Source organism: Hyla sarda, chromosome 5 (assembly GCF_029499605.1).
Source record: "Hyla sarda isolate aHylSar1 chromosome 5, aHylSar1.hap1, whole genome shotgun sequence".
NCBI classification, from domain to species: domain Eukaryota; kingdom Metazoa; phylum Chordata; class Amphibia; order Anura; family Hylidae; genus Hyla; species Hyla sarda.
This window is the reverse complement of record NC_079193.1, coordinates 6,558,583-6,581,865: the sequence shown is the minus strand read 5'-3', so window position 1 is coordinate 6,581,865 and position 23,283 is coordinate 6,558,583. Positions and strand designations below refer to the sequence as shown.

Genomic DNA, 23,283 nt, shown 5'->3' with positions numbered 1-23,283 from the left:
TATACACAGCCCTGTATACAGTAGAGCAGCCTTATACACAGCCCTGTACCCTGTATACAGTAGAGCAGCCTTATACACAGCCCTGTACCCTGTATACAGTAGAGCAGCCTTATACACAGCCCTGTGCCCTGTATACAGTAGAGCAGCCTTATACACAGCCCTGTATACAGTAGAGCAGCCTTATACACAGCCCTGTACCCTGTATACAGTAGAGCAGCCTTATACACAGCCCTGTACCCTGTATACAGTAGAGCAGCCTTATACACAGCCCTGTACCCTGTATACAGTAGAGCAGCCTTATACACAGCCCTGTACCCTGTATACAGTAGAGCAGCCTTATACACAGCCCTGTGCCCTGTATACAGTAGAGCAGCCTTATACACAGCCCTGTGCCCTGTATACAGTAGAGCAGCCTTATACACAGCCCTGTGCCCTGTATACAGTAGAGCAGCCTTATACACAGCCCTGTACCCTGTATACAGTAGAGCAGCATTATACACAGCCCTGTATACAGTAGAGCAGCCTTATACACAGCCCTGTGCCCTGTATACAGTACAGCAGCCTTATACACAGCCCTGTACCCTGTATACAGTACAGCAGCCTTATACACAGCCATGTACCCTGTATACAGTAGAGCAGCCTTATACACAGCCCTGTGCCCTGTATACAGTAGAGCAGCCTTATACACAGCCCTGTACCCTGTATACAGTAGAGCAGCATTATACACAGCCCTGTATACAGTAGAGCAGCCTTATACACAGCCCTGTGCCCTGTATACAGTAGAGCAGCCTTATACACAGCCCTGTACCCTGTATACAGTAGAGCAGCATTATACACAGCCCTGTATACAGTAGAGCAGCCTTATACACAGCCCTGTACCCTGTATACAGTAGAGCAGCCTTATACACAGCCCTGTACCCTGTATACAGTAGAGCAGCCTTATACACAGCCCTGTACCCTGTATACAGTAGAGCAGCCTTATACACAGCCCTGTACCCTGTATACAGTAGAGCAGCCTTATACACAGCCCTGTACCCTGTATACAGTACAGCAGCCTTATACACAGCCCTGTGCCCTGTATACAGTAGAGCAGCCTTATACACAGCCCTGTACCCTGTATACAGTAGAGCAGCCTTATACACAGCCCTGTACCCTGTATACAGTAGAGCAGCCTTATACACAGCCCTGTGCCCTGTATACAGTAGAGCAGCCTTATACACAGCCCTGTGCCCTGTATACAGTAGAGCAGCCTTATACACAGCCCTGTACCCTGTATACAGTAGAGCAGCCTTATACACAGCCCTGTACCCTGTATACAGTAGAGCAGCCTTATACACAGCCCTGTACCCTGTATACAGTAGAGCAGCCTTATACACAGCCCTGTACCCTGTATACAGTAGAGCAGCCTTATACACAGCCCTGTGCCCTGTATACAGTAGAGCAGCCTTATACACAGCCCTGTATACAGTAGAGCAGCCTTATACACAGCCCTGTACCCTGTATACAGTAGAGCAGCCTTATACACAGCCCTGTGCCCTGTATACAGTAGAGCAGCCTTATACACAGCCCTGTATACAGTAGAGCAGCCTTATACACAGCCCTGTACCCTGTATACAGTAGAGCAGCCTTATACACAGCCCTGTACCCTGTATACAGTAGAGCAGCCTTATACACAGCCCTGTACCCTGTATACAGTAGAGCAGCCTTATACACAGCCCTGTACCCTGTATACAGTAGAGCAGCCTTATACACAGCCCTGTGCCCTGTATACAGTAGAGCAGCCTTATACACAGCCCTGTGCCCTGTATACAGTAGAGCAGCCTTATACACAGCCCTGTGCCCTGTATACAGTAGAGCAGCCTTATACACAGCCCTGTACCCTGTATACAGTAGAGCAGCATTATACACAGCCCTGTATACAGTAGAGCAGCCTTATACACAGCCCTGTGCCCTGTATACAGTACAGCAGCCTTATACACAGCCCTGTACCCTGTATACAGTACAGCAGCCTTATACACAGCCATGTACCCTGTATACAGTAGAGCAGCCTTATACACAGCCCTGTGCCCTGTATACAGTAGAGCAGCCTTATACACAGCCCTGTACCCTGTATACAGTAGAGCAGCATTATACACAGCCCTGTATACAGTAGAGCAGCCTTATACACAGCCCTGTGCCCTGTATACAGTAGAGCAGCCTTATACACAGCCCTGTACCCTGTATACAGTAGAGCAGCATTATACACAGCCCTGTATACAGTAGAGCAGCCTTATACACAGCCCTGTACCCTGTATACAGTAGAGCAGCCTTATACACAGCCCTGTACCCTGTATACAGTAGAGCAGCCTTATACACAGCCCTGTACCCTGTATACAGTAGAGCAGCCTTATACACAGCCCTGTACCCTGTATACAGTAGAGCAGCCTTATACACAGCCCTGTACCCTGTATACAGTACAGCAGCCTTATACACAGCCCTGTGCCCTGTATACAGTAGAGCAGCCTTATACACAGCCCTGTACCCTGTATACAGTAGAGCAGCCTTATACACAGCCCTGTACCCTGTATACAGTAGAGCAGCCTTATACACAGCCCTGTACCCTGTATACAGTAGAGCAGCCTTATACACAGCCCTGTACCCTGTATACAGTAGAGCAGCCTTATACACAGCCCTGTACCCTGTATACAGTAGAGCAGCCTTATACACAGCCCTGTACCCTGTATACAGTAGAGCAGCCTTATACACAGCCCTGTACCCTGTATACAGTAGAGCAGCCTTATACACAGCCCTGTACCCTGTATACAGTAGAGCAGCATTATACACAGCCCTGTATACAGTAGAGCAGCCTTATACACAGCCCTGTACCCTGTATACAGTAGAGCAGCCTTATACACAGCCCTGTGCCCTGTATACAGTAGAGCAGCCTTATACACAGCCCTGTACCCTGTATACAGTAGAGCAGCCTTATACACAGCCCTGTGCCCTGTATACAGTAGAGCAGCCTTATACACAGCCCTGTACCCTGTATACAGTAGAGCAGCATTATACACAGCCCTGTATACAGTAGAGCAGCCTTATACACAGCCCTGTACCCTGTATACAGTAGAGCAGCCTTATACACAGCCCTGTGCCCTGTATACAGTAGAGCAGCCTTATACACAGCCCTGTGCCCTGTATACAGTAGAGCAGCCTTATACACAGCCCTGTACCCTGTATACAGTAGAGCAGCCTTATACACAGCCCTGTACCCTGTATACAGTAGAGCAGCCTTATACACAGCCCTGTGCCCTGTATACAGTAGAGCAGCCTTATACACAGCCCTGTGCCCTGTATACAGTAGAGCAGCCTTATACACAGCCCTGTACCCTGTATACAGTAGAGCAGCCTTATACACAGCCCTGTACCCTGTATACAGTAGAGCAGCCTTATACACAGCCCTGTACCCTGTATACAGTAGAGCAGCCTTATACACAGCCCTGTACCCTGTATACAGTAGAGCAGCCTTATACACAGCCCTGTGCCCTGTATACAGTAGAGCAGCCTTATACACAGCCCCTGTATACAGTAGAGCAGCCTTATACACAGCCCTGTACCCTGTATACAGTAGAGCAGCCTTATACACAGCCCTGTACCCTGTATACAGTAGAGCAGCCTTATACACAGCCCTGTGCCCTGTATACAGTAGAGCAGCCTTATACACAGCCCTGTATACAGTAGAGCAGCCTTATACACAGCCCTGTACCCTGTATACAGTAGAGCAGCCTTATACACAGCCCTGTACCCTGTATACAGTAGAGCAGCCTTATACACAGCCCTGTACCCTGTATACAGTAGAGCAGCCTTATACACAGCCCTGTACCCTGTATACAGTAGAGCAGCCTTATACACAGCCCTGTGCCCTGTATACAGTAGAGCAGCCTTATACACAGCCCTGTGCCCTGTATACAGTAGAGCAGCCTTATACACAGCCCTGTGCCCTGTATACAGTAGAGCAGCCTTATACACAGCCCTGTACCCTGTATACAGTAGAGCAGCCTTATACACAGCCCTGTGCCCTGTATACAGTAGAGCAGCCTTATACACAGCCCTGTACCCTGTATACAGTAGAGCAGCCTTATACACAGCCCTGTACCCTGTATACAGTAGAGCAGCCTTATACACAGCCCTGTGCCCTGTATACAGTAGAGCAGCCTTATACACAGCCCTGTACCCTGTATACAGTAGAGCAGCCTTATACACAGCCCTGTACCCTGTATACAGTAGAGCAGCCTTATACACAGCCCTGTACCCTGTATACAGTAGAGCAGCATTATACACAGCCCTGTATACAGTAGAGCAGCCTTATACACAGCCCTGTGCCCTGTATACAGTACAGCAGCCTTATACACAGCCCTGTACCCTGTATACAGTACAGCAGCCTTATACACAGCCCTGTACCCTGTATACAGTAGAGCAGCCTTATACACAGCCCTGTGCCCTGTATACAGTAGAGCAGCCTTATACACAGCCCTGTACCCTGTATACAGTAGAGCAGCATTATACACAGCCCTGTATACAGTAGAGCAGCCTTATACACAGCCCTGTGCCCTGTATACAGTAGAGCAGCCTTATACACAGCCCTGTACCCTGTATACAGTAGAGCAGCATTATACACAGCCCTGTATACAGTAGAGCAGCCTTATACACAGCCCTGTACCCTGTATACAGTAGAGCAGCCTTATACACAGCCCTGTACCCTGTATACAGTAGAGCAGCCTTATACACAGCCCTGTACCCTGTATACAGTAGAGCAGCCTTATACACAGCCCTGTACCCTGTATACAGTAGAGCAGCCTTATACACAGCCCTGTACCCTGTATACAGTACAGCAGCCTTATACACAGCCCTGTGCCCTGTATACAGTAGAGCAGCCTTATACACAGCCCTGTACCCTGTATACAGTAGAGCAGCCTTATACACAGCCCTGTACCCTGTATACAGTAGAGCAGCCTTATACACAGCCCTGTACCCTGTATACAGTAGAGCAGCCTTATACACAGCCCTGTACCCTGTATACAGTAGAGCAGCCTTATACACAGCCCTGTACCCTGTATACAGTAGAGCAGCCTTATACACAGCCCTGTACCCTGTATACAGTAGAGCAGCCTTATACACAGCCCTGTACCCTGTATACAGTAGAGCAGCCTTATACACAGCCCTGTACCCTGTATACAGTAGAGCAGCATTATACACAGCCCTGTACCCTGTATACAGTAGAGCAGCATTATACACAGCCCTGTACCCTGTATACAGTAGAGCAGCCTTATACACAGCCCTGTACCCTGTATACAGTAGAGCAGCCTTATACACAGCCCTGTACCCTGTATACAGTAGAGCAGCATTATACACAGCCCTGTACCCTGTATACAGTAGAGCAGCATTATACACAGCCCTGTACCCTGTATACAGTAGAGCAGCCTTATACACAGCCCTGTATACAGTAGAGCAGCCTTATACACAGCCCTGTACCCTGTATACAGTAGAGCAGCATTATACACAGCCCTGTATACAGTAGAGCAGCCTTATACACAGCCCTGTGCCCTGTATACAGTACAGCAGCCTTATACACAGCCCTGTACCCTGTATACAGTACAGCAGCCTTATACACAGCCCTGTACCCTGTATACAGTAGAGCAGCCTTATACACAGCCCTGTGCCCTGTATACAGTAGAGCAGCCTTATACACAGCCCTGTACCCTGTATACAGTAGAGCAGCATTATACACAGCCCTGTATACAGTAGAGCAGCCTTATACACAGCCCTGTGCCCTGTATACAGTAGAGCAGCCTTATACACAGCCCTGTACCCTGTATACAGTAGAGCAGCATTATACACAGCCCTGTATACAGTAGAGCAGCCTTATACACAGCCCTGTACCCTGTATACAGTAGAGCAGCCTTATACACAGCCCTGTACCCTGTATACAGTAGAGCAGCCTTATACACAGCCCTGTACCCTGTATACAGTAGAGCAGCCTTATACACAGCCCTGTGCCCTGTATACAGTAGAGCAGCCTTATACACAGCCCTGTACCCTGTATACAGTAGAGCAGCCTTATACACAGCCCTGTACCCTGTATACAGTAGAGCAGCCTTATACACAGCCCTGTGCCCTGTATACAGTAGAGCAGCCTTATACACAGCCCTGTGCCCTGTATACAGTAGAGCAGCCTTATACACAGCCCTGTGCCCTGTATACAGTAGAGCAGCCTTATACACAGCCCTGTGCCCTGTATACAGTAGAGCAGCCTTATACACAGCCCTGTGCCCTGTATATAGTAGAGCAGCCTTATACACAGCCCTGTACCCTGTATACAGTAGAGCAGCCTTATACACAGCCCTGTACCCTGTATACAGTAGAGCAGCCTTATACACAGCCCTGTATACAGTAGAGCAGCCTTATACACAGCCCTGTATACAGTAGAGCAGCCTTATACACAGCCCTGTACCCTGTATACAGTAGAGCAGCCTTATACACAGCCCTGTACCCTGTATACAGTAGAGCAGCCTTATACACAGCCCTGTACCCTGTATACAGTAGAGCAGCCTTATACACAGCCCTGTACCCTGTATACAGTAGAGAAGCCTTATTCACAGCCCTGTACCCTGTATACAGTAGAGCAGCCTTATACACTGCCCTGTGCCCTGTATACAGTAGAGCAGCCTTATACACAGCCCTGTGCCCTGTATACAGTAGAGCAGCCTTATACACAGCCCTGTACCCTGTATACAGTAGAGCAGCCTTATACACAGCCCTGTACCCTGTATACAGTAGAGCAGCCTTATACACAGCCCTGTACCCTGTATACAGTAGAGCAGCCTTATACACAGCCCTGTACCCTGTATACAGTAGAGCAGCCTTACACACAGCCCTGTACCCTGTATACAGTAGAGCAGCCTTATACACAGCCCTGTACACTTTATACAGTAGAGCAGCCTTATACACAGCCCTGTACCCTGTATACAGTAGAGCAGCCTTATACACAGCCCTGTACCCTGTATACAGTAGAGAAGCCTTATACACAGCCCTGTACCCTGTATACAGTAGAGCAGCCTTATACACAGCCCTGTACCCTGTATACAGTAGATCAGCCTTATACACAGCCCTGTACCCTGTATACAGTAGAGCAGCCTTATACACAGCCCTGTACCCTGTATACAGTAGAGCAGCCTTATACACAGCCCTGTACCCTGTATACAGTAGAGCAGCCTTATACACAGCCCTGTATACAGTAGAGCAGCCTTATACACAGCCCTGTATACAGTAGAGCAGCCTTATACACAGCCCTGTACCCTGTATACAGTAGAGCAGCCTTATACACAGCCCTGTACCCTGTATACAGTAGAGCAGCCTTATACACAGCCCTGTATACAGTAGAGCAGCCTTATACACAGCCCTGTATACAGTAGAGCAGCCTTATACACAGCCCTGTACCCTGTATACAGTAGAGCAGCCTTATACACAGCCCTGTACCCTGTATACAGTAGAGCAGCCTTATACACAGCCCTGTGCCCTGTATACAGTAGAGCAGCCTTATACACAGCCCTGTGCCCTGTATATAGTAGAGCAGCCTTATACACAGCCCTGTACCCTGTATACAGTAGAGCAGCCTTATACACAGCCCTGTGCCCTGTATACAGTAGAGCAGCCTTATACACAGCCCTGTACCCTGTATACAGTAGAGCAGCCTTATACACAGCCCTGTGCCCTGTATACAGTAGAGCAGCCTTATACACAGCCCTGTATACAGTAGAGCAGCCTTATACACAGCCCTGTACCCTGTATACAGTAGAGCAGCCTTATACACAGCCCTGTACCCTGTATACAGTAGAGCAGCCTTATACACAGCCCTGTGCCCTGTATACAGTAGAGCAGCCTTATACACAGCCCTGTACCCTGTATACAATAGAGCAGCCTTATACACAGCCCTGTACCCTGTATACAGTAGAGCAGCCTTATACACAGCCCTGTATACAGTAGAGCAGCCTTATACACAGCCCTGTACCCTGTATACAGTAGAGCAGCCTTATACACAGCTCTGTACCCTGTATACAGTAGAGCAGCCTTATACACAGCCCTGTACCCTGTATACAGTAGAGCAGCCTTATACACAGCCCTGTGCCCTGTATACAGTAGAGCAGCCTTATACACAGCCCTGTGCCCTGTATATAGTAGAGCAGCCTTATACACAGCCCTGTACCCTGTATACAGTAGAGCAGCCTTATACACAGCCCTGTACCCTGTATACAGTACAGCAGCCTTATACACAGCCCTGTGCCCTGTATACAGTAGAGCAGCCTTATACACAGCCCTGTATACAGTAGAGCAGCCTTATACACAGCCCTGTACCCTGTATACAGTAGAGCAGCCTTATACACAGCCCTGTACCCTGTATACAGTAGAGCAGCCTTATACACAGCCCTGTATACAGTAGAGCAGCCTTATACACAGCCCTGTACCCTGTATACAGTAGAGCAGCCTTATACACAGCCCTGTACCCTGTATACAGTAGAGCAGCCTTATACACAGCCCTGTATACAGTAGAGCAGCCTTATACACAGCCCTGTGCCCTGTATACAGTAGAGCAGCCTTATACACAGCCCTGTATACAGTAGAGCAGCCTTATACACAGCCCTGTACCCTGTATACAGTACAGCAGCCTTATACACAGCCCTGTGCCCTGTATACAGTAGAGCAGCCTTATACACAGCCCTGTACCCTGTATACAGTAGAGCAGCCTTATACACAGCCCTGTACCCTGTATACAGTAGAGCAGCCTTATACACAGCCCTGTACCCTGTATACAGTAGAGCAGCCTTATACACAGCCCTGTACCCTGTATACAGTAGAGCAGCCTTATACACAGCCCTGTGCCCTGTATACAGTAGAGCAGCCTTATACACAGCCCTGTGCCCTGTATATAGTAGAGCAGCCTTATACACAGCCCTGTACCCTGTATACAGTAGAGCAGCCTTATACACAGCCCTGTACCCTGTATACAGTACAGCAGCCTTATACACAGCCCTGTGCCCTGTATACAGTAGAGCAGCCTTATACACAGCCCTGTATACAGTAGAGCAGCCTTATACACAGCCCTGTACCCTGTATACAGTAGAGCAGCCTTATACACAGCCCTGTACCCTGTATACAGTAGAGCAGCCTTATACACAGCCCTGTATACAGTAGAGCAGCCTTATACACAGCCCTGTACCCTGTATACAGTAGAGCAGCCTTATACACAGCCCTGTACCCTGTATACAGTAGAGCAGCCTTATACACAGCCCTGTATACAGTAGAGCAGCCTTATACACAGCCCTGTGCCCTGTATACAGTAGAGCAGCCTTATACACAGCCCTGTATACAGTAGAGCAGCCTTATACACAGCCCTGTACCCTGTATACAGTACAGCAGCCTTATACACAGCCCTGTGCCCTGTATACAGTAGAGCAGCCTTATACACAGCCCTGTACCCTGTATACAGTAGAGCAGCCTTATACACAGCCCTGTACCCTGTATACAGTAGAGCAGCCTTATACACAGCCCTGTACCCTGTATACAGTAGAGCAGCCTTATACACAGCCCTGTATACAGTAGAGCAGCCTTATACACAGCCCTGTACCCTGTATACAGTAGAGCAGCCTTATACACAGCCCTGTACCCTGTATACAGTAGAGCAGCCTTATACACAGCCCTGTACCCTGTATACAGTAGAGCAGCCTTATACACAGCCCTGTACCCTGTATACAGTAGAGCAGCCTTATACACAGCCCTGTACCCTGTATACAGTAGAGCAGCCTTATACACAGCCCTGTACCCTGTATACAGTAGAGCAGCCTTATACACAGCCCTGTACCCTGTATACAGTAGAGCAGCCTTATACACAGCCCTGTACCCTGTATACAGTAGAGCAGCCTTATACACAGCCCTGTACCCTGTATACAGTAGAGCAGCCTTATACACAGCCCTGTACCCTGTATACAGTAGAGCAGCCTTATACACAGCCCTGTACCCTGTATACAGTAGAGCAGCCTTATACACAGCCCTGTACCCTGTATACAGTAGAGCAGCCTTATACACAGCCCTGTACCCTGTATACAGTAGAATGGGGAAGGTCTCTGTTTTGGTTATAATGTGGGAGGAAACTTTGTAGAAACTTTCGCTTTCACTTCTTGAAGGAGGAAAAACGCAACTGAGTCTGGAGGGCCCTAAACTGTGGCCCCTGGGAGAGGAGACAGGTGAGGGGGAGGAGGGGGTCAACACCGGGGGAGGGAGGGGGTCAGCATCGGGGGAGGGGGTCAGCACCGGGGGAGGGGGTCAGCACAGTCCTCACTACCAGCTGCCTTATTGTCTATTCGTGTGACCGAGGCTACAACCAGAGGCTGCGAGATAAAGGGTTAAAGGTCTATGAATGTAATCAGCCAATCAGAAAGCAGCAGAGGCAACGGCTGATCCTAAGTTAACCCCTTGAAGACAATTAAAATTATCCGCATTTTCGTTTTTATCTAGAGCCATAACATAATGAGGTTGTTGTTGCTTTGTGCACAACCGATCGTACTTCGTAAGGACACCTTTCATTTTAGCGTAAAACGTACGGTGCAATTTGTGGGGAAATTGAAAAACAAACCACGCAATTTTACAACCTTTGGGGGGGGGGTTAATTTTTACGCAGTACACTTTACGGTAGTGTTCTCTTTATTCTGGGGGTCAGTACGATTAATGCGATTTCTGTGGTTACGTGTTTATCTGTTCTTTTACTACTTTTTAAAATTTTATTTAAAGTAGACTTTAAAGGGGTACTCCACCCCTAGACATCCTATCCCCAAAGGATAGAGGGTAAGATGTCTGATCACGGGGGTCCCCCGCAATCTCCCGGATGCACCCAGCATTTCTTTAGAGCAGTGGTCTCCAACCTGCGACCCTCCAGATGTTGCAAAACTACAACTCCCAGCATGCCCGGACAGCCAACGGCTGTCCGGGCATGCTGGGAGTTGTAGTTTTGCAACATCTGGAGCTCCGCAGGTTGGAGACCACTGCTTTAGAGCGTCAGGTGCAGCGCCGGTGGCTCATGACATCACGGCCACGCCCCGCTTGTGAAATCATGGCCACGCCCCCTAATTTCAAGTATATGGGAGGGACCATCACACCCCCTCCCACAGACTTGCATTCAGGGGGCGTGGTCATGATTTCACAAGGGGGGCGTGGCCGTGACGTCATGAGTGGGGCGTGGCCGTGATGCTTCAAGCCTCTGCATCGCCAGTCATCCAGCACGGGGCGAAGTTTGCTGCATTCACCGGATGTCTGGGGTGCCACAGTCGAGATCGCGGGGGTCCCCAGGGGCAGGACCCCCGCGATCAGACATCTTACGCCCCCCCTCCCATAGGCTTGCATTGAGGGGGTCACGGAGCGTGACGTCACACGGGGGCGGAGCCGTGACATCACAATGCTCCGTCCCCGTGATCGCCAGTAATCAGACCCGGAGCGAACATGCTCCGGGGACTGATTCTAACGGGGTGCTGCGTGCAAGATCACAGGGGTCCCCAGCGGCGGGACCCCCGTGATCAGACATCTTATCCCCTATCCCCTTTGTATAGGGGGTAAGATGTCTAGGGGTGGAATACCCCTTTAAAGGGGTACTCCGCCGCTAAGACATCTTATCCCCTATCCAAAGGATAGGGGAGAAGATGCCTGATCGCGGGTGTCCCGCCGCTGGGGACCCCTGTGATCTTGCACGCAGCACCCCGTTAGAATCAGTCCCCGGAGCGCGTTCGCTCCGGGTCTGATAACTGGTAATCACGGGGGCCGGAGCGTTGTGACGTCACGGCTACACCCCCTCAATGCAAGCCTATGGGAGGGGGCGTGACAGCTGTCACGCCCCCTCCCATAGGCTTTCATTGAGGGGGCGGAGCGTGACGTCACATGGGGGCGGAGCGTGACGTCACATGGGGGCGTATTTGAGTATATGTGACTTTTTGATCACTTTTTTTTATTTTATTTTTTTTCCATTTTTTCTGTGGTGTGATGTGACCAAAAATCAGCAATTTTGTAATTATAATTTTTTTTACTTTTACGCCATTCACCATACGGGATCATTAACATTATATCTTAATAGTTCGGACATTTCCGCATACAGTGATACCAAATATGTTTACATATTTATTTTTGTTACTTTTTTTTTAATTGGCAAAGGAGGGCGATTAAATCTTTATTTTCTTGTATTTTTGTCCCCATAGAGATCTATTCATTGCTCTGACTGTTCAGTGTTATGCATGGGCGCGGTACTGATCAGTGATATCGTCGATCCATTTGTATAGTCTGCCGTAGTTAATCTAGTGATCTCTCTTTTACCAGGTCACACCATGGCTGACAGACGATCTATAGAAGTATCCGGCCTCCCAAGTTTCCTCTCTGATGAGGATTTTATCAAGGATCAGCTTTTACTACACTTCCTGCGACCCAACAATGGCGGCGGTGATGTCAATGTTCACTACCCCACCGAGGAGAAGGGTGCCGCGTTACTGGTGTTCGAGGACGAGAAAGGTGACGTGTTATCTGCTGTTTATTTCTTAGGTTTTGGGTAACTAAGGCTTTATATTCCCATCCTATAGATGTGTCGCCATGGTAACAGACTACAAACAGTGATTGTGTAGTCTGATCTGCTGTGATACCTTCCCTGTGTTGCCTATTTCTTGCGGACCTTTCAAAAGTACATTAAAAGGGGTATTCCACTTCTCAGTGTTCGGAGCATTTAGTTCCGAATGCTGGGTGAAGGCTTCGGGGGTCACCACTCCCCCTTGTGATGTCACACCCCACCCCATGTGATGTCCCGCCACGCCCCCTCAATTCAAGTCTATGGGAGGGGGCATGACAGCGTCATGCCCCCTCCCATAGACTTGCATTGAGGGGGCGGGGCATGACATCACGAGGGGAGGGGCTGGGGATTGTCAATCCTAGCAGGATGCTCACTGGGACTGGCATCATCATGGAGGTCCCCAGTGTCCCCATGTCTGTTTTTATCTTAAAACAGTGCCACTCCTGCCACAGGCTGTGTCTGGTATTGCAACTCAGCTCCATTAAAGTGTTTCTATTGTTTCATAAGATTTTTATATACCTGCCTGGTTTTGTTAGATTAAAGAATACAGACAATCCAACACATCAGATGAATGCAGATTTTATTCCATCACAATAAAAAAATTACAAAATCACACCCGTACAGATCACCCGTTCATGTCCTGACGCGTTTCAGGCGTGGGGGGGGTTCTGATGCACTGGCTTTGCAAGGTGCTATGTGAACAGAAATGAAAGAAACACAAGAAAAGGGTTAAAGGAGTAGTCCAGTAGTGAACACGTGGTGAACAACTTATCCCCTATCCTAAAGGATAGGTGATAAGTTGCAGATTACGGGGGTCCGACTGCTGGGGCTCCCCGCGATCTCCTGTACGGGGCCCCGACAGCCTGCGCGAAGGGGGCATGTCGACCCCCGCACGAAGCGGCGCCCGACACGCCCCCTCAATACAACTCTATGGCAGAGCCGGAGTGCTGCCTTCGGCAATCTCCGGCTCTGCCATAGCGATGTATTGAGGGGGTGTGTCAGTTACCGCTTCGTGCGGGGGTTGACACCCGCTATCTGGTTGGACCTTCTGCGATCTCAAACTTATCCCCTATCCTTAGGATAGGGGATAAGTTTTTCACCACTGGACTACCCCTTTAAGCTGAGCACTGAATTGAGAGGAAAGCCTTTATTTACCTTTCAGAGATAGCAAGGATGCTCTGGAGGGAGCAGACAGGCTCACGGATTATAGGTACACAGCCCAGGCTCTTTCTCTCTCCTGTATATAGCAGTAGCTATGCCCGTCTCCACTTAATGTGTTCTGTCTTGCGGTCTCTTTTACCAGAGACAGAATTCCTCTAACAACAGGCAGAGAACAGCAGATTGCAAAATGGGAGACACCTAGTGGCCAAAACTTCAGACCTTTTTTTTAATTTTTATCTGTGATGTCGTTTTTGGTAAAAGAAATGATTTTAAAAAATCTGAATAGGTCTAAACAGCAATAACACACAAGCAGGTGTATCACAGGAGACATTGCTGTATCCACCCCCCTTGTTTAGCATTGTTACCGCCATGATGCTCACATTAACTCATTGTATTATAGTGGCAGAGAGGATTCTGAGCCGAACGCACAACCTGATAATCGGAGACTACATCTACCCGCTGGAGGTGAGGCGCCCCCAACCTCGTGAGTCGATGGTAAGTATCCACAGACTTTACATATAATTCTCTGCATAATCCAGAATCTGTTCTTCCGGAACCGCTCCGGCACACTATTGCTGACTTTGGTGGTCGGCACGTTCACTGCCCACTTAGCTAGTCGTCGATATACAATCTCCCCATCTATAGTCCCCCAAATAGTAATAATGCCCCTCTTTGTGCCCCACACATTAACAGTGAATGGGTTGGAAAATCCCCTATTAAAGGGGTTATCCAGGAAAAAACTTTTTTGTATATATCCACTGGCTCCAGAAAGTAAAACAGATTTGTAAATTACTTCTATTAAAAAATCTTCATCCTTTCAGTACTTATGAGCTGCTGACGTTGAGTTGTTCTTTTCTGTCTAAGTGCTCTCTGATGACACCTGTCTCGGGAAACGCCCAGTATAAAAGCAAATCCCCATAGCAAACCTCTTCTACTCTGTGCAGTTCCCGAGACAAGCAGAGATGTCAGCAGAGAGCACTGTTGCGAGACAGAAAAGAACAACTCAACTTCAGCAGCTGATAATTATTGAAAGAATAAGGTTTTTTAATAGAAGTAATTTACAAATCTGTTTAACTTTCTGGAGCCAGTTGATATAAAAAAAAAAATAATAATAATTTTTTTCCTGGAATACCCCTTTAATTAGATAGGTTGCCCATTAACCCCTTAAGGACTCAGGCTTTTTCCGTTTTTTGCACTTTAGTTTTTTCCACCTCACCTTTTAAAAATCATAACCCTTTCAATTTTGCACCTACAAACCCATATGATTGCTTTTTTTTCGTGCCACCAATTCTGCTTTCTAATGACATCAGTCTTTTTACCTAAATCTACGGCGAAACAAAAAAATAAAAAAATCATTGTGCAACAAAATTGAAAACCCCCCCACTATTTTGTAAGATTGGGGGCTTTTGTTTCTACGCAGTGTATATTTCAGTAAAAATGACACCTTATCATTATTCTGTAGGTCCATACGATTAAACTGATACCCTACTTATATAGGTTTGATTTTGTCGCACTTCTGGAAAAAATCATAACTACATGCAGGAAAATTAATATGTTTAAAAATGTCATCTTCTGACCCCTATAACTTTTTTATTTTTCCGTTTACAGGGCGGTATGAGGGCTCATTTTTTGCCTCGTAGTATGGTATCAAAAGTGACCAAAGATACGCTATTTTGGACTTTGGAATTTTTTTTACGTGTACACCATTGACCGTGCGGTTTAATTAATAATATATTTTTATAGTTTGGACATTTACGCACGTGGCGATACTATATTTATTTTTATTTACATTGTTTTTTTCTTATAATGGGAAGAGGGGGTGATTCAAACTTTTATTAGGGAAGAGTTTTAATCACATTTATTAACTTTTTTTACACTTTTTTTTTGCAATGTTATAGCTCCCATTGGGGGCTATACCATGCATTACATTGATTGCAGACACTGATCAATGATATGCCATAGCATTGCATTGATCAGTGTTATTGGCGGTCGATTGCTCAAGCCTGGATCTCAGGCTTGAAGCAATCAATCTCCGATCGGACGCAGAGGAGGAAGGTTATGGACCCTCAGTGGTCTCGATCAGTCCGATCAACCACGGTGGTCCCGATCAGCCCGACTGAGCAGCCGGGAATGCTTTTTTTAAACTTTTTTTTATTACTCTAAAGGGTTAATACCAGACATCACCGCGATTGGTGATGTCTGGTATTATCCACCCGCCTCCCCGCTACTGTTAGCCGCCGGGACCGACCCGTTATATCGCGGGCACAGGGTGTACAGGTACTCCCTGCATCCTAAAGAGGTTAGGTATGTGTACTACAGCAGCTAGGTAGTTCTTCCATGAGGCAGGTATGTCTCATCAGTATTCAGGTAGGCTCCCAGTAGGCAGGAAGTCCTCTCAATAGGCAGGTAGCCCCCCTACCTCCAAGTAAGCAGGTAGTCTCCCCTACCTGGCAAAATAATAAAAGCAAGAAAAGTTATATCTTCCTCTCTCCTGCAGCCGGCCGGGTGTATTCAGCTCTGCTTTGGTGCAGGCCGCGTTGGCAAGTGACGTTGCTGCCTGCACGAGGGCAAAGGTCATGCTCTGCCCCGGTGTAGACTGCAGCTTGAAGCTGGGGGCATTCTCTGGCCTAGGGGTCTGTGGTTTGGACAGATACTCAGACCGTGGGTGGTTTGGACTGATGAAGTTTTAATTACATAGGACTGACGACCTCCTTTAACCCTTTTTATACTGTAACACTCTTTCGCTTTTCCCTGCAGTTCTCCGGGCCTGTTAGGACCTCCTTGGTCCTTTCACATTTCAGTAATTTCCGGGAGGTGAAGAAGCTCCTGGAGCAGCACAGACTCCGTATATACCAGGATGACTGCTCCATACTGGGCATCGAAGGGGACTTCAGTGATTTGAAAAGATGTGATCAGGACCTGAATATGATCCTCTGTAGGCAGAATCCTATGGAAAAACACAATTCAATGGAATCTCCTGCAAGTAAACGTTCTGCATCAGAGAAGGGCAGAAGAGCGCCCGACAGTGTAACTACAGTCCCAGAGCTGAAGTTACCATTGTTATCTCATCTGAGCAGAAGACCACCTAAAGAAAGAGATCACATGACACAAGACAGAAGACCACCTAAAGAAAGAGAACACATGACACAAGAAAGAAGACCACCTAAAGAAGGACAACACGTAACACAAGACAGATCACCTAAAGAAGGAAAAAACATGGCCAAAGACAATATCACAAGAGATAATCTCAGCCCAACCCAACATTCCCCCACAAACCAATCCGCTCAGAAGTCGTCCACTAAACCAGCCAGATCATCAACACCGACACGATTCCAGAACGTTCTCTCCCCCCAAGGACTGTCTCAATCCTTCCTCGTAGACCCTGTGGTCCACACATATGTCAGAATATTCGTAAAAGAGATAATCCATAGCTTACTAAGACAATATAATATTGATATGACATATAAATATAGTGATGGCTTTACCAGCATCACATTGACCTCCCTGACACCAGCGCAGCCGGAGGACTTTGATAAGTCTTGTTCGGTCCTGAAAAAATTCTTTGACCATTATCAGAATCATCTTCGTGCACAAAACATTACTTTGCCAACCGACCCAAGGATTCCGAATGAAGAAATGACCAGGAAGATCGAGCTGTATTTACTAAAGCGTGATATTTATTCATTACCAGTGGACAACAACACGCTGTCCATTATCGGGCCATCAGAGAAAGTTCTAATGTTCATGCAGGAGTGGATAGGAGCTCGAGGTCAACTGGTTCAAAACATCATTGGAGAGGCTGCAGGTTCTTTCTCCTCACGTTCCCCCACGGTTGGGTTGGACAAGAAGGACTTGGCCACAAATAGCAGTAACTCAACAAAACACATGGTACAAGACAGAAGACCACCTAAAGAAAGAGAACACCTAGCACAAGACAGAAGGCCCCCTAAAGAAGGAGATCACATGACAAAAGACAGAAGACCACCGAAAGAAGGAGAAGACATGACACAAGACAGAAGACCACCTAAAGAAGGAGAAGACATGACACAAGACAGAAGACCACCTAAAGAAGGAGAAGACATGACACAAGACAGAAGACCACCTAAAGAAGGAGAACACATGGCCCAAGACAGAAGACCACCTAAAGAAGAAGAAGACATGGCCCAAGACAGAAGACCACCTAAAGAAAGAGAACACATGCCACAAGACAGAAGACTACCTAAAGAAGGAGAACACATGACACAAGACAGAAGACCAACTAAAGAAGGGGAAGACATGGCACTACACAGAAAAGAACTGAAAGAAGGAGAACACATAGGACAAGAGAGAAGACCACTTAAGGAAGGAGAACACATGACACAAGACAGAAGACTACCTAAAGAAGGAGAAGACATGGCCCAAAACAGAAGACCACCTAAAGAAAGAGAACACATGACACAAGACAGAAGACTACATAAAGAAGGAGAAGACATGACACAAGACAGAAGACCACCTAAAGAAGGAGAACACATGGCCCAAGACAGAAGACCACCTAAAGAAGAAGACAACACGCAAGACAGAAGACCACCTAAAGAAGGACAACACGTTACACAAGACAGAAGACCACCTAAAGAAAGAGAACACATTACCCAAGACAGAAGACCACCTAAAGAAGGAGAACACATGACACAAGACAGAAGACCACCCAAAGAAGGAGTACACATGGCCCAAGACAGAAGACCACCTAAAGAAGGAGAAGACACGGCCCAAAACAGAAGACCACCTAAAGAAAGAGAACACATGACACAAGACAGAAGACCATCTAAAGAAGGAGAACACATGACACAAGATAGAAGACCAACTAAAGAAGGAGAACACATGACACAAGACAGAAATCCAACTAAAGAAGGACAACACTTGACACAAGACAGAAGACCACCTAAAGAAGGAGAAGACATGACACAAGAAAATATGACAAGAGATAATCTCAGCCCAACCCAACATTCCTGCACAAACCAAGGTGCTCAGAAGTCGTCCACTAAACCAGCCAGATCATCAACACCGACACGATTCCAGAACATTCCCTCCCCCCTCGGACTGTCCCAATCCTTCCTCGTAGACCCTGCGGTCCACACATATTTAAAAAGATTTGAACAAGAGAGGATTAGTAACTTTCTAAGAGAATATAAAATTGATATGAAAGAAAAATATAGTGATGGCTTTACCAGCATCACATTGACCTCCCTGACACCAGCGCAGCCGGAGGACTTTGATAAGACTTGTTCGCTCCTGAAAGAATTCTTTGACCGTTATCAGAATCATCTTCGTGCAGAAAACATTACTTTGCCAACCGACCCAAGGATTCCGAATGAAGAAATGACCAGGAAGATCCAGCTGTATTTACTAAAGTGTGATATTTATTCATTACCAAAGGACGACAACACGCTGTCCATTATCGGCCCATCAGAGAAAGTTCTAATGTTTATGCAGAAATGGATAGGAGCTCGAGGTCAACTGGTTCAATATATCATTGGGGAGGCTGCAGGTTCTGTCTCCTCCCGCTCCCCCATGGTTGGGTTGGACAAGGACTTGGCCACAAATAGCAATAACTCAACAAAACACATGGTACAAGATGGAAGACCACCTAAAGAAAGAGAAAACCTAGCACAAGACAGAAGACCACCTATAGAAGGAGATCACATGACACAAGACAGAAGACCACCTAAAGAAGGAGAAGACACGACACAAGACAGAAAACCACCTAAAGAAGGACAACACTTGACACAAGACAGAAGACCACCTAAAGAAGGAGAAGACATGACACAAGACAGAAGACCACCTAAAGGAGGAGAAGACATGACACAAGACAGAAGACCACCTAAAGAAGGAGAAGACATGACACAAGACAATATGACGAGAGATAATCTCAGCCCAACCCAAAGTTCCTGCACAAACCAAGGTGCTCAGAAGTCATCTACTAAACCAGCCAGATCATCAACACCAACACAATTCCAGAACATTCCCTCCCCCCCAGGACTGTTCCAATCCTTCCTCGTAGACCCTGCGGTCCACACATATTTAAAAAGATTTGAACAAGAGACGATTAGTAACTTTCTAAGACAATATAAAATTGATATGAAAGAAAAATATAGTGATGGCTTTACCAGCATCACATTGACCTCCCTGACACCAGCGCAGCCGGAGGACTTTGATAAGACTTGTTCGCTCCTGAAAGAATTCTTTGACCGTTATCAGAATCATATTCGTGCAGAAAACATTACTTTGCCAACCGACCCAAGGATTCCGAATGAAGAAATGACCAGGAAGATCCAGCTGTATTTACTAAAGTGTGATATTTATTCATTACCAAAGGACGACAACAGGCTGTCCATTATCGGCCCATCAGAGAAAGTTCTAAAGTTTATGCAGGAATGGATAGGAGCTCGAGGTCAACTGGTTCAATATATCATTGGGGAGGCTGCAGGTTCTGTCTCCTCCCGCTCCCCCATGGTTGGGTTGGACAAGGACTTGGCCACAAATAGCAATAACTCAACAAAACACATGGTACAAGATGGAAGACCACCTAAAGAAAGAGAAAACCTAGCACAAGACAGAAGACCACCTATAGAAGGAGATCACATGACACAAGACAGAAGACCACCTAAAGAAGGAGAAGACACGACACAAGACAGAAAACCACCTAAAGAAGGACAACACTTGACACAAGACAGAAGACCACCTAAAGAAGGAGAAGACATGACACAAGACAGAAGACCACCTAAAGGAGGAGAAGACATGACACAAGACAGAAGACCACCTAAAGAAGGAGAAGACATGACACAAGACAATATGACGAGAGATAATCTCAGCCCAACCCAAAGTTCCTGCACAAACCAAGGTGCTCAGAAGTCATCTACTAAACCAGCCAGATCATCAACACCAACACAATTCCAGAACATTCCCTCCCCCCCAGGACTGTTCCAATCCTTCCTCGTAGACCCTGCGGTCCACACATATTTAAAAAGATTTGAACAAGAGACGATTAGTAACTTTCTAAGACAATATAAAATTGATATGAAAGAAAAATATAGTGATGGCTTTACCAGCATCACATTGACCTCCCTGACACCAGCGCAGCCGGAGGACTTTGATAAGACTTGTTCGCTCCTGAAAGAATTCTTTGACCGTTATCAGAATCATATTCGTGCAGAAAACATTACTTTGCCAACCGACCCAAGGATTCCGAATGAAGAAATGACCAGGAAGATCCAGCTGTATTTACTAAAGTGTGATATTTATTCATTACCAAAGGACGACAACAGGCTGTCCATTATCGGCCCATCAGAGAAAGTTCTAAAGTTTATGCAGGAATGGATAGGAGCTCGAGGTCAACTGGTTCAATATATCATTGGGGAGGCTGCAGGTTCTGTCTCCTCCCGCTCCCCCATGGTTGGGTTGGACAAGGACTTGGCCACAAATAGCAATAACTCAACAAAACACATGGTACAAGATGGAAGACCACCTAAAGAAAGAGAAAACCTAGCACAAGACAGAAGACCACCTATAGAAGGAGATCACATGACACAAGACAGAAGACCACCTAAAGAAGGAGAAGACACGACACAAGACAGAAAACCACCTAAAGAAGGACAACACTTGACACAAGACAGAAGACCACCTAAAGAAGGAGAAGACATGACACAAGACAGAAGACCACCTAAAGGAGGAGAAGACATGACACAAGACAGAAGACCACCTAAAGAAGGAGAAGACATGACACAAGACAATATGACGAGAGATAATCTCAGCCCAACCCAAAGTTCCTGCACAAACCAAGGTGCTCAGAAGTCATCTACTAAACCAGCCAGATCATCAACACCAACACAATTCCAGAACATTCCCTCCCCCCCAGGACTGTTCCAATCCTTCCTCGTAGGCCCTGCGGTCCACACATATTTAAAAAGATTTGAACAAGAGACGATTAGTAACTTTCTAAGACAATATAAAATTGATATGAAAGAAAAATATAGTGATGGCTTTACCAGCATCACATTGACCTCCCTGACACCAGCGCAGCCGGAGGACTTTGATAAGACTTGTTCGCTCCTGAAAGAATTCTTTGACCGTTATCAGAATCATCTTCGTGCAGAAAACATTACTTTGCCAACCGACCCAAGGATTCCGAATGAAGAAATGACCAGGAAGATCCAGCTGTATTTACTAAAGTGTGATATTTATTCATTACCAAAGGACGACAACACGCTGTCCATTATCGGCCCATCAGAGAAAGTTCTAATGTTTATGCAGGAATGGATAGGAGCTCGAGGTCAACTGGTTCAATATATCATTGGGGAGGCTGCAGGTTCTGTCTCCTCCCGCTCCTCCATGGTTGGGATGGACAATAAAGCCACAAAAAGCAATAACTCAACACAACCTATGGCATCAGATGGAAGGGCAAGAGGGCGCCAGGGGCGTCAGGAGGCCCACGACAGAGGAAGAGACCGCGAGCATGGTGGGCCAAGTTCTTTTAGAGGAAAGTCCCCAGCGAGACACACAAGAGAACCCTGGAGATGACAGCTGGTATTAGCATTATACTGGGTGCTGTGGGGATGTCATAGTCATCACACCTGCTGCACACTTCAAACTTGCAGTCCTATGTAAGACAGATAAAATAATTATCACCACGGTCTATATTAGTGGTCTCTAAACTGTCAACCTCCAGATGTTTCAAAACTACAACCCCCAGCATGCCCAGACAGCCGTCCTGTTCAAGTTGCTAACCAAATTGAGTCAACTCTGGGTCGGTCAAGGTTAACCAGGGCACTCTTTGGCATTTAGCAGATGTATTTCCCAAGACCTACCCCCTTTCCACGCTGACGGGTGTCCATTCTACTTATGTATTTTCCTACTCTATCAAAGGAGACGTATTTCAAGCCAGAAGACATAAAAGCTGCACAAGGGCTCTTCTGCTTTCACTGGACCCTTTATTGTCTGGAGTCACATTATATTCACCTTACACCTTGCGATAGGAAATGGTAACACAGCTAACCAAGAGTAATGTCTTCTACACCTGAACCACAGTGAGCCAAGCTGTGAAGACCGCACTCAGTAGAGATAACCGTAACTGTGCTGTGTATATTGCACTTTATGTGATTATAGTGTTAGAGACTTACTACATTACTACTGCTAAGAAAGCTACTAGAGCAGATTGTGCGCACATCTCATATACTGACGTTAAAGGGGTACTCCGGTGGAAAAAACTTTTTTTTCTTTTTTAAATCAACTGGTGCCAGAAAGTTAAACATATTTGTAAATTACTTCTATTAAAAAATCTTAATCCTTCCAGTACTTATTAGCTGCTGAATGCTACAGAGGAAATTCCTTTCTTTTTGGAACACTGATGACATCACGACCACAGTGCTCTCTGCTGACATCTCTGTCCATTTTAGCAACCGTGCATAGCAGATGTATGCTAAGGGCAGCATGGTGGATCAGTGGTTAGCACTGCTGCCTTG

The 23,283-nt window shown here is 46.8% G+C and overlaps 1 protein-coding gene across 1 annotated transcript; it reads left to right on the top strand.

The window, feature by feature from the left end:
- Positions 1–10,194: 10,194 nt before the first annotated feature.
- Positions 10,195–23,072, top strand: LOC130272831 (uncharacterized). The gene is made up of 4 exons (XM_056518770.1): positions 10,195–10,274; positions 12,388–12,576; positions 14,190–14,284; positions 16,547–23,072. The coding sequence occupies exons 2-4, from the start codon at positions 12,396–12,398 to the stop codon at positions 22,340–22,342; spliced, it is 6,072 nt and encodes a 2,023-aa protein (XP_056374745.1). The 5' UTR covers positions 10,195–10,274; positions 12,388–12,395; the 3' UTR covers positions 22,343–23,072.
- The last annotated feature ends 211 nt before the right edge of the window (positions 23,073–23,283 follow it).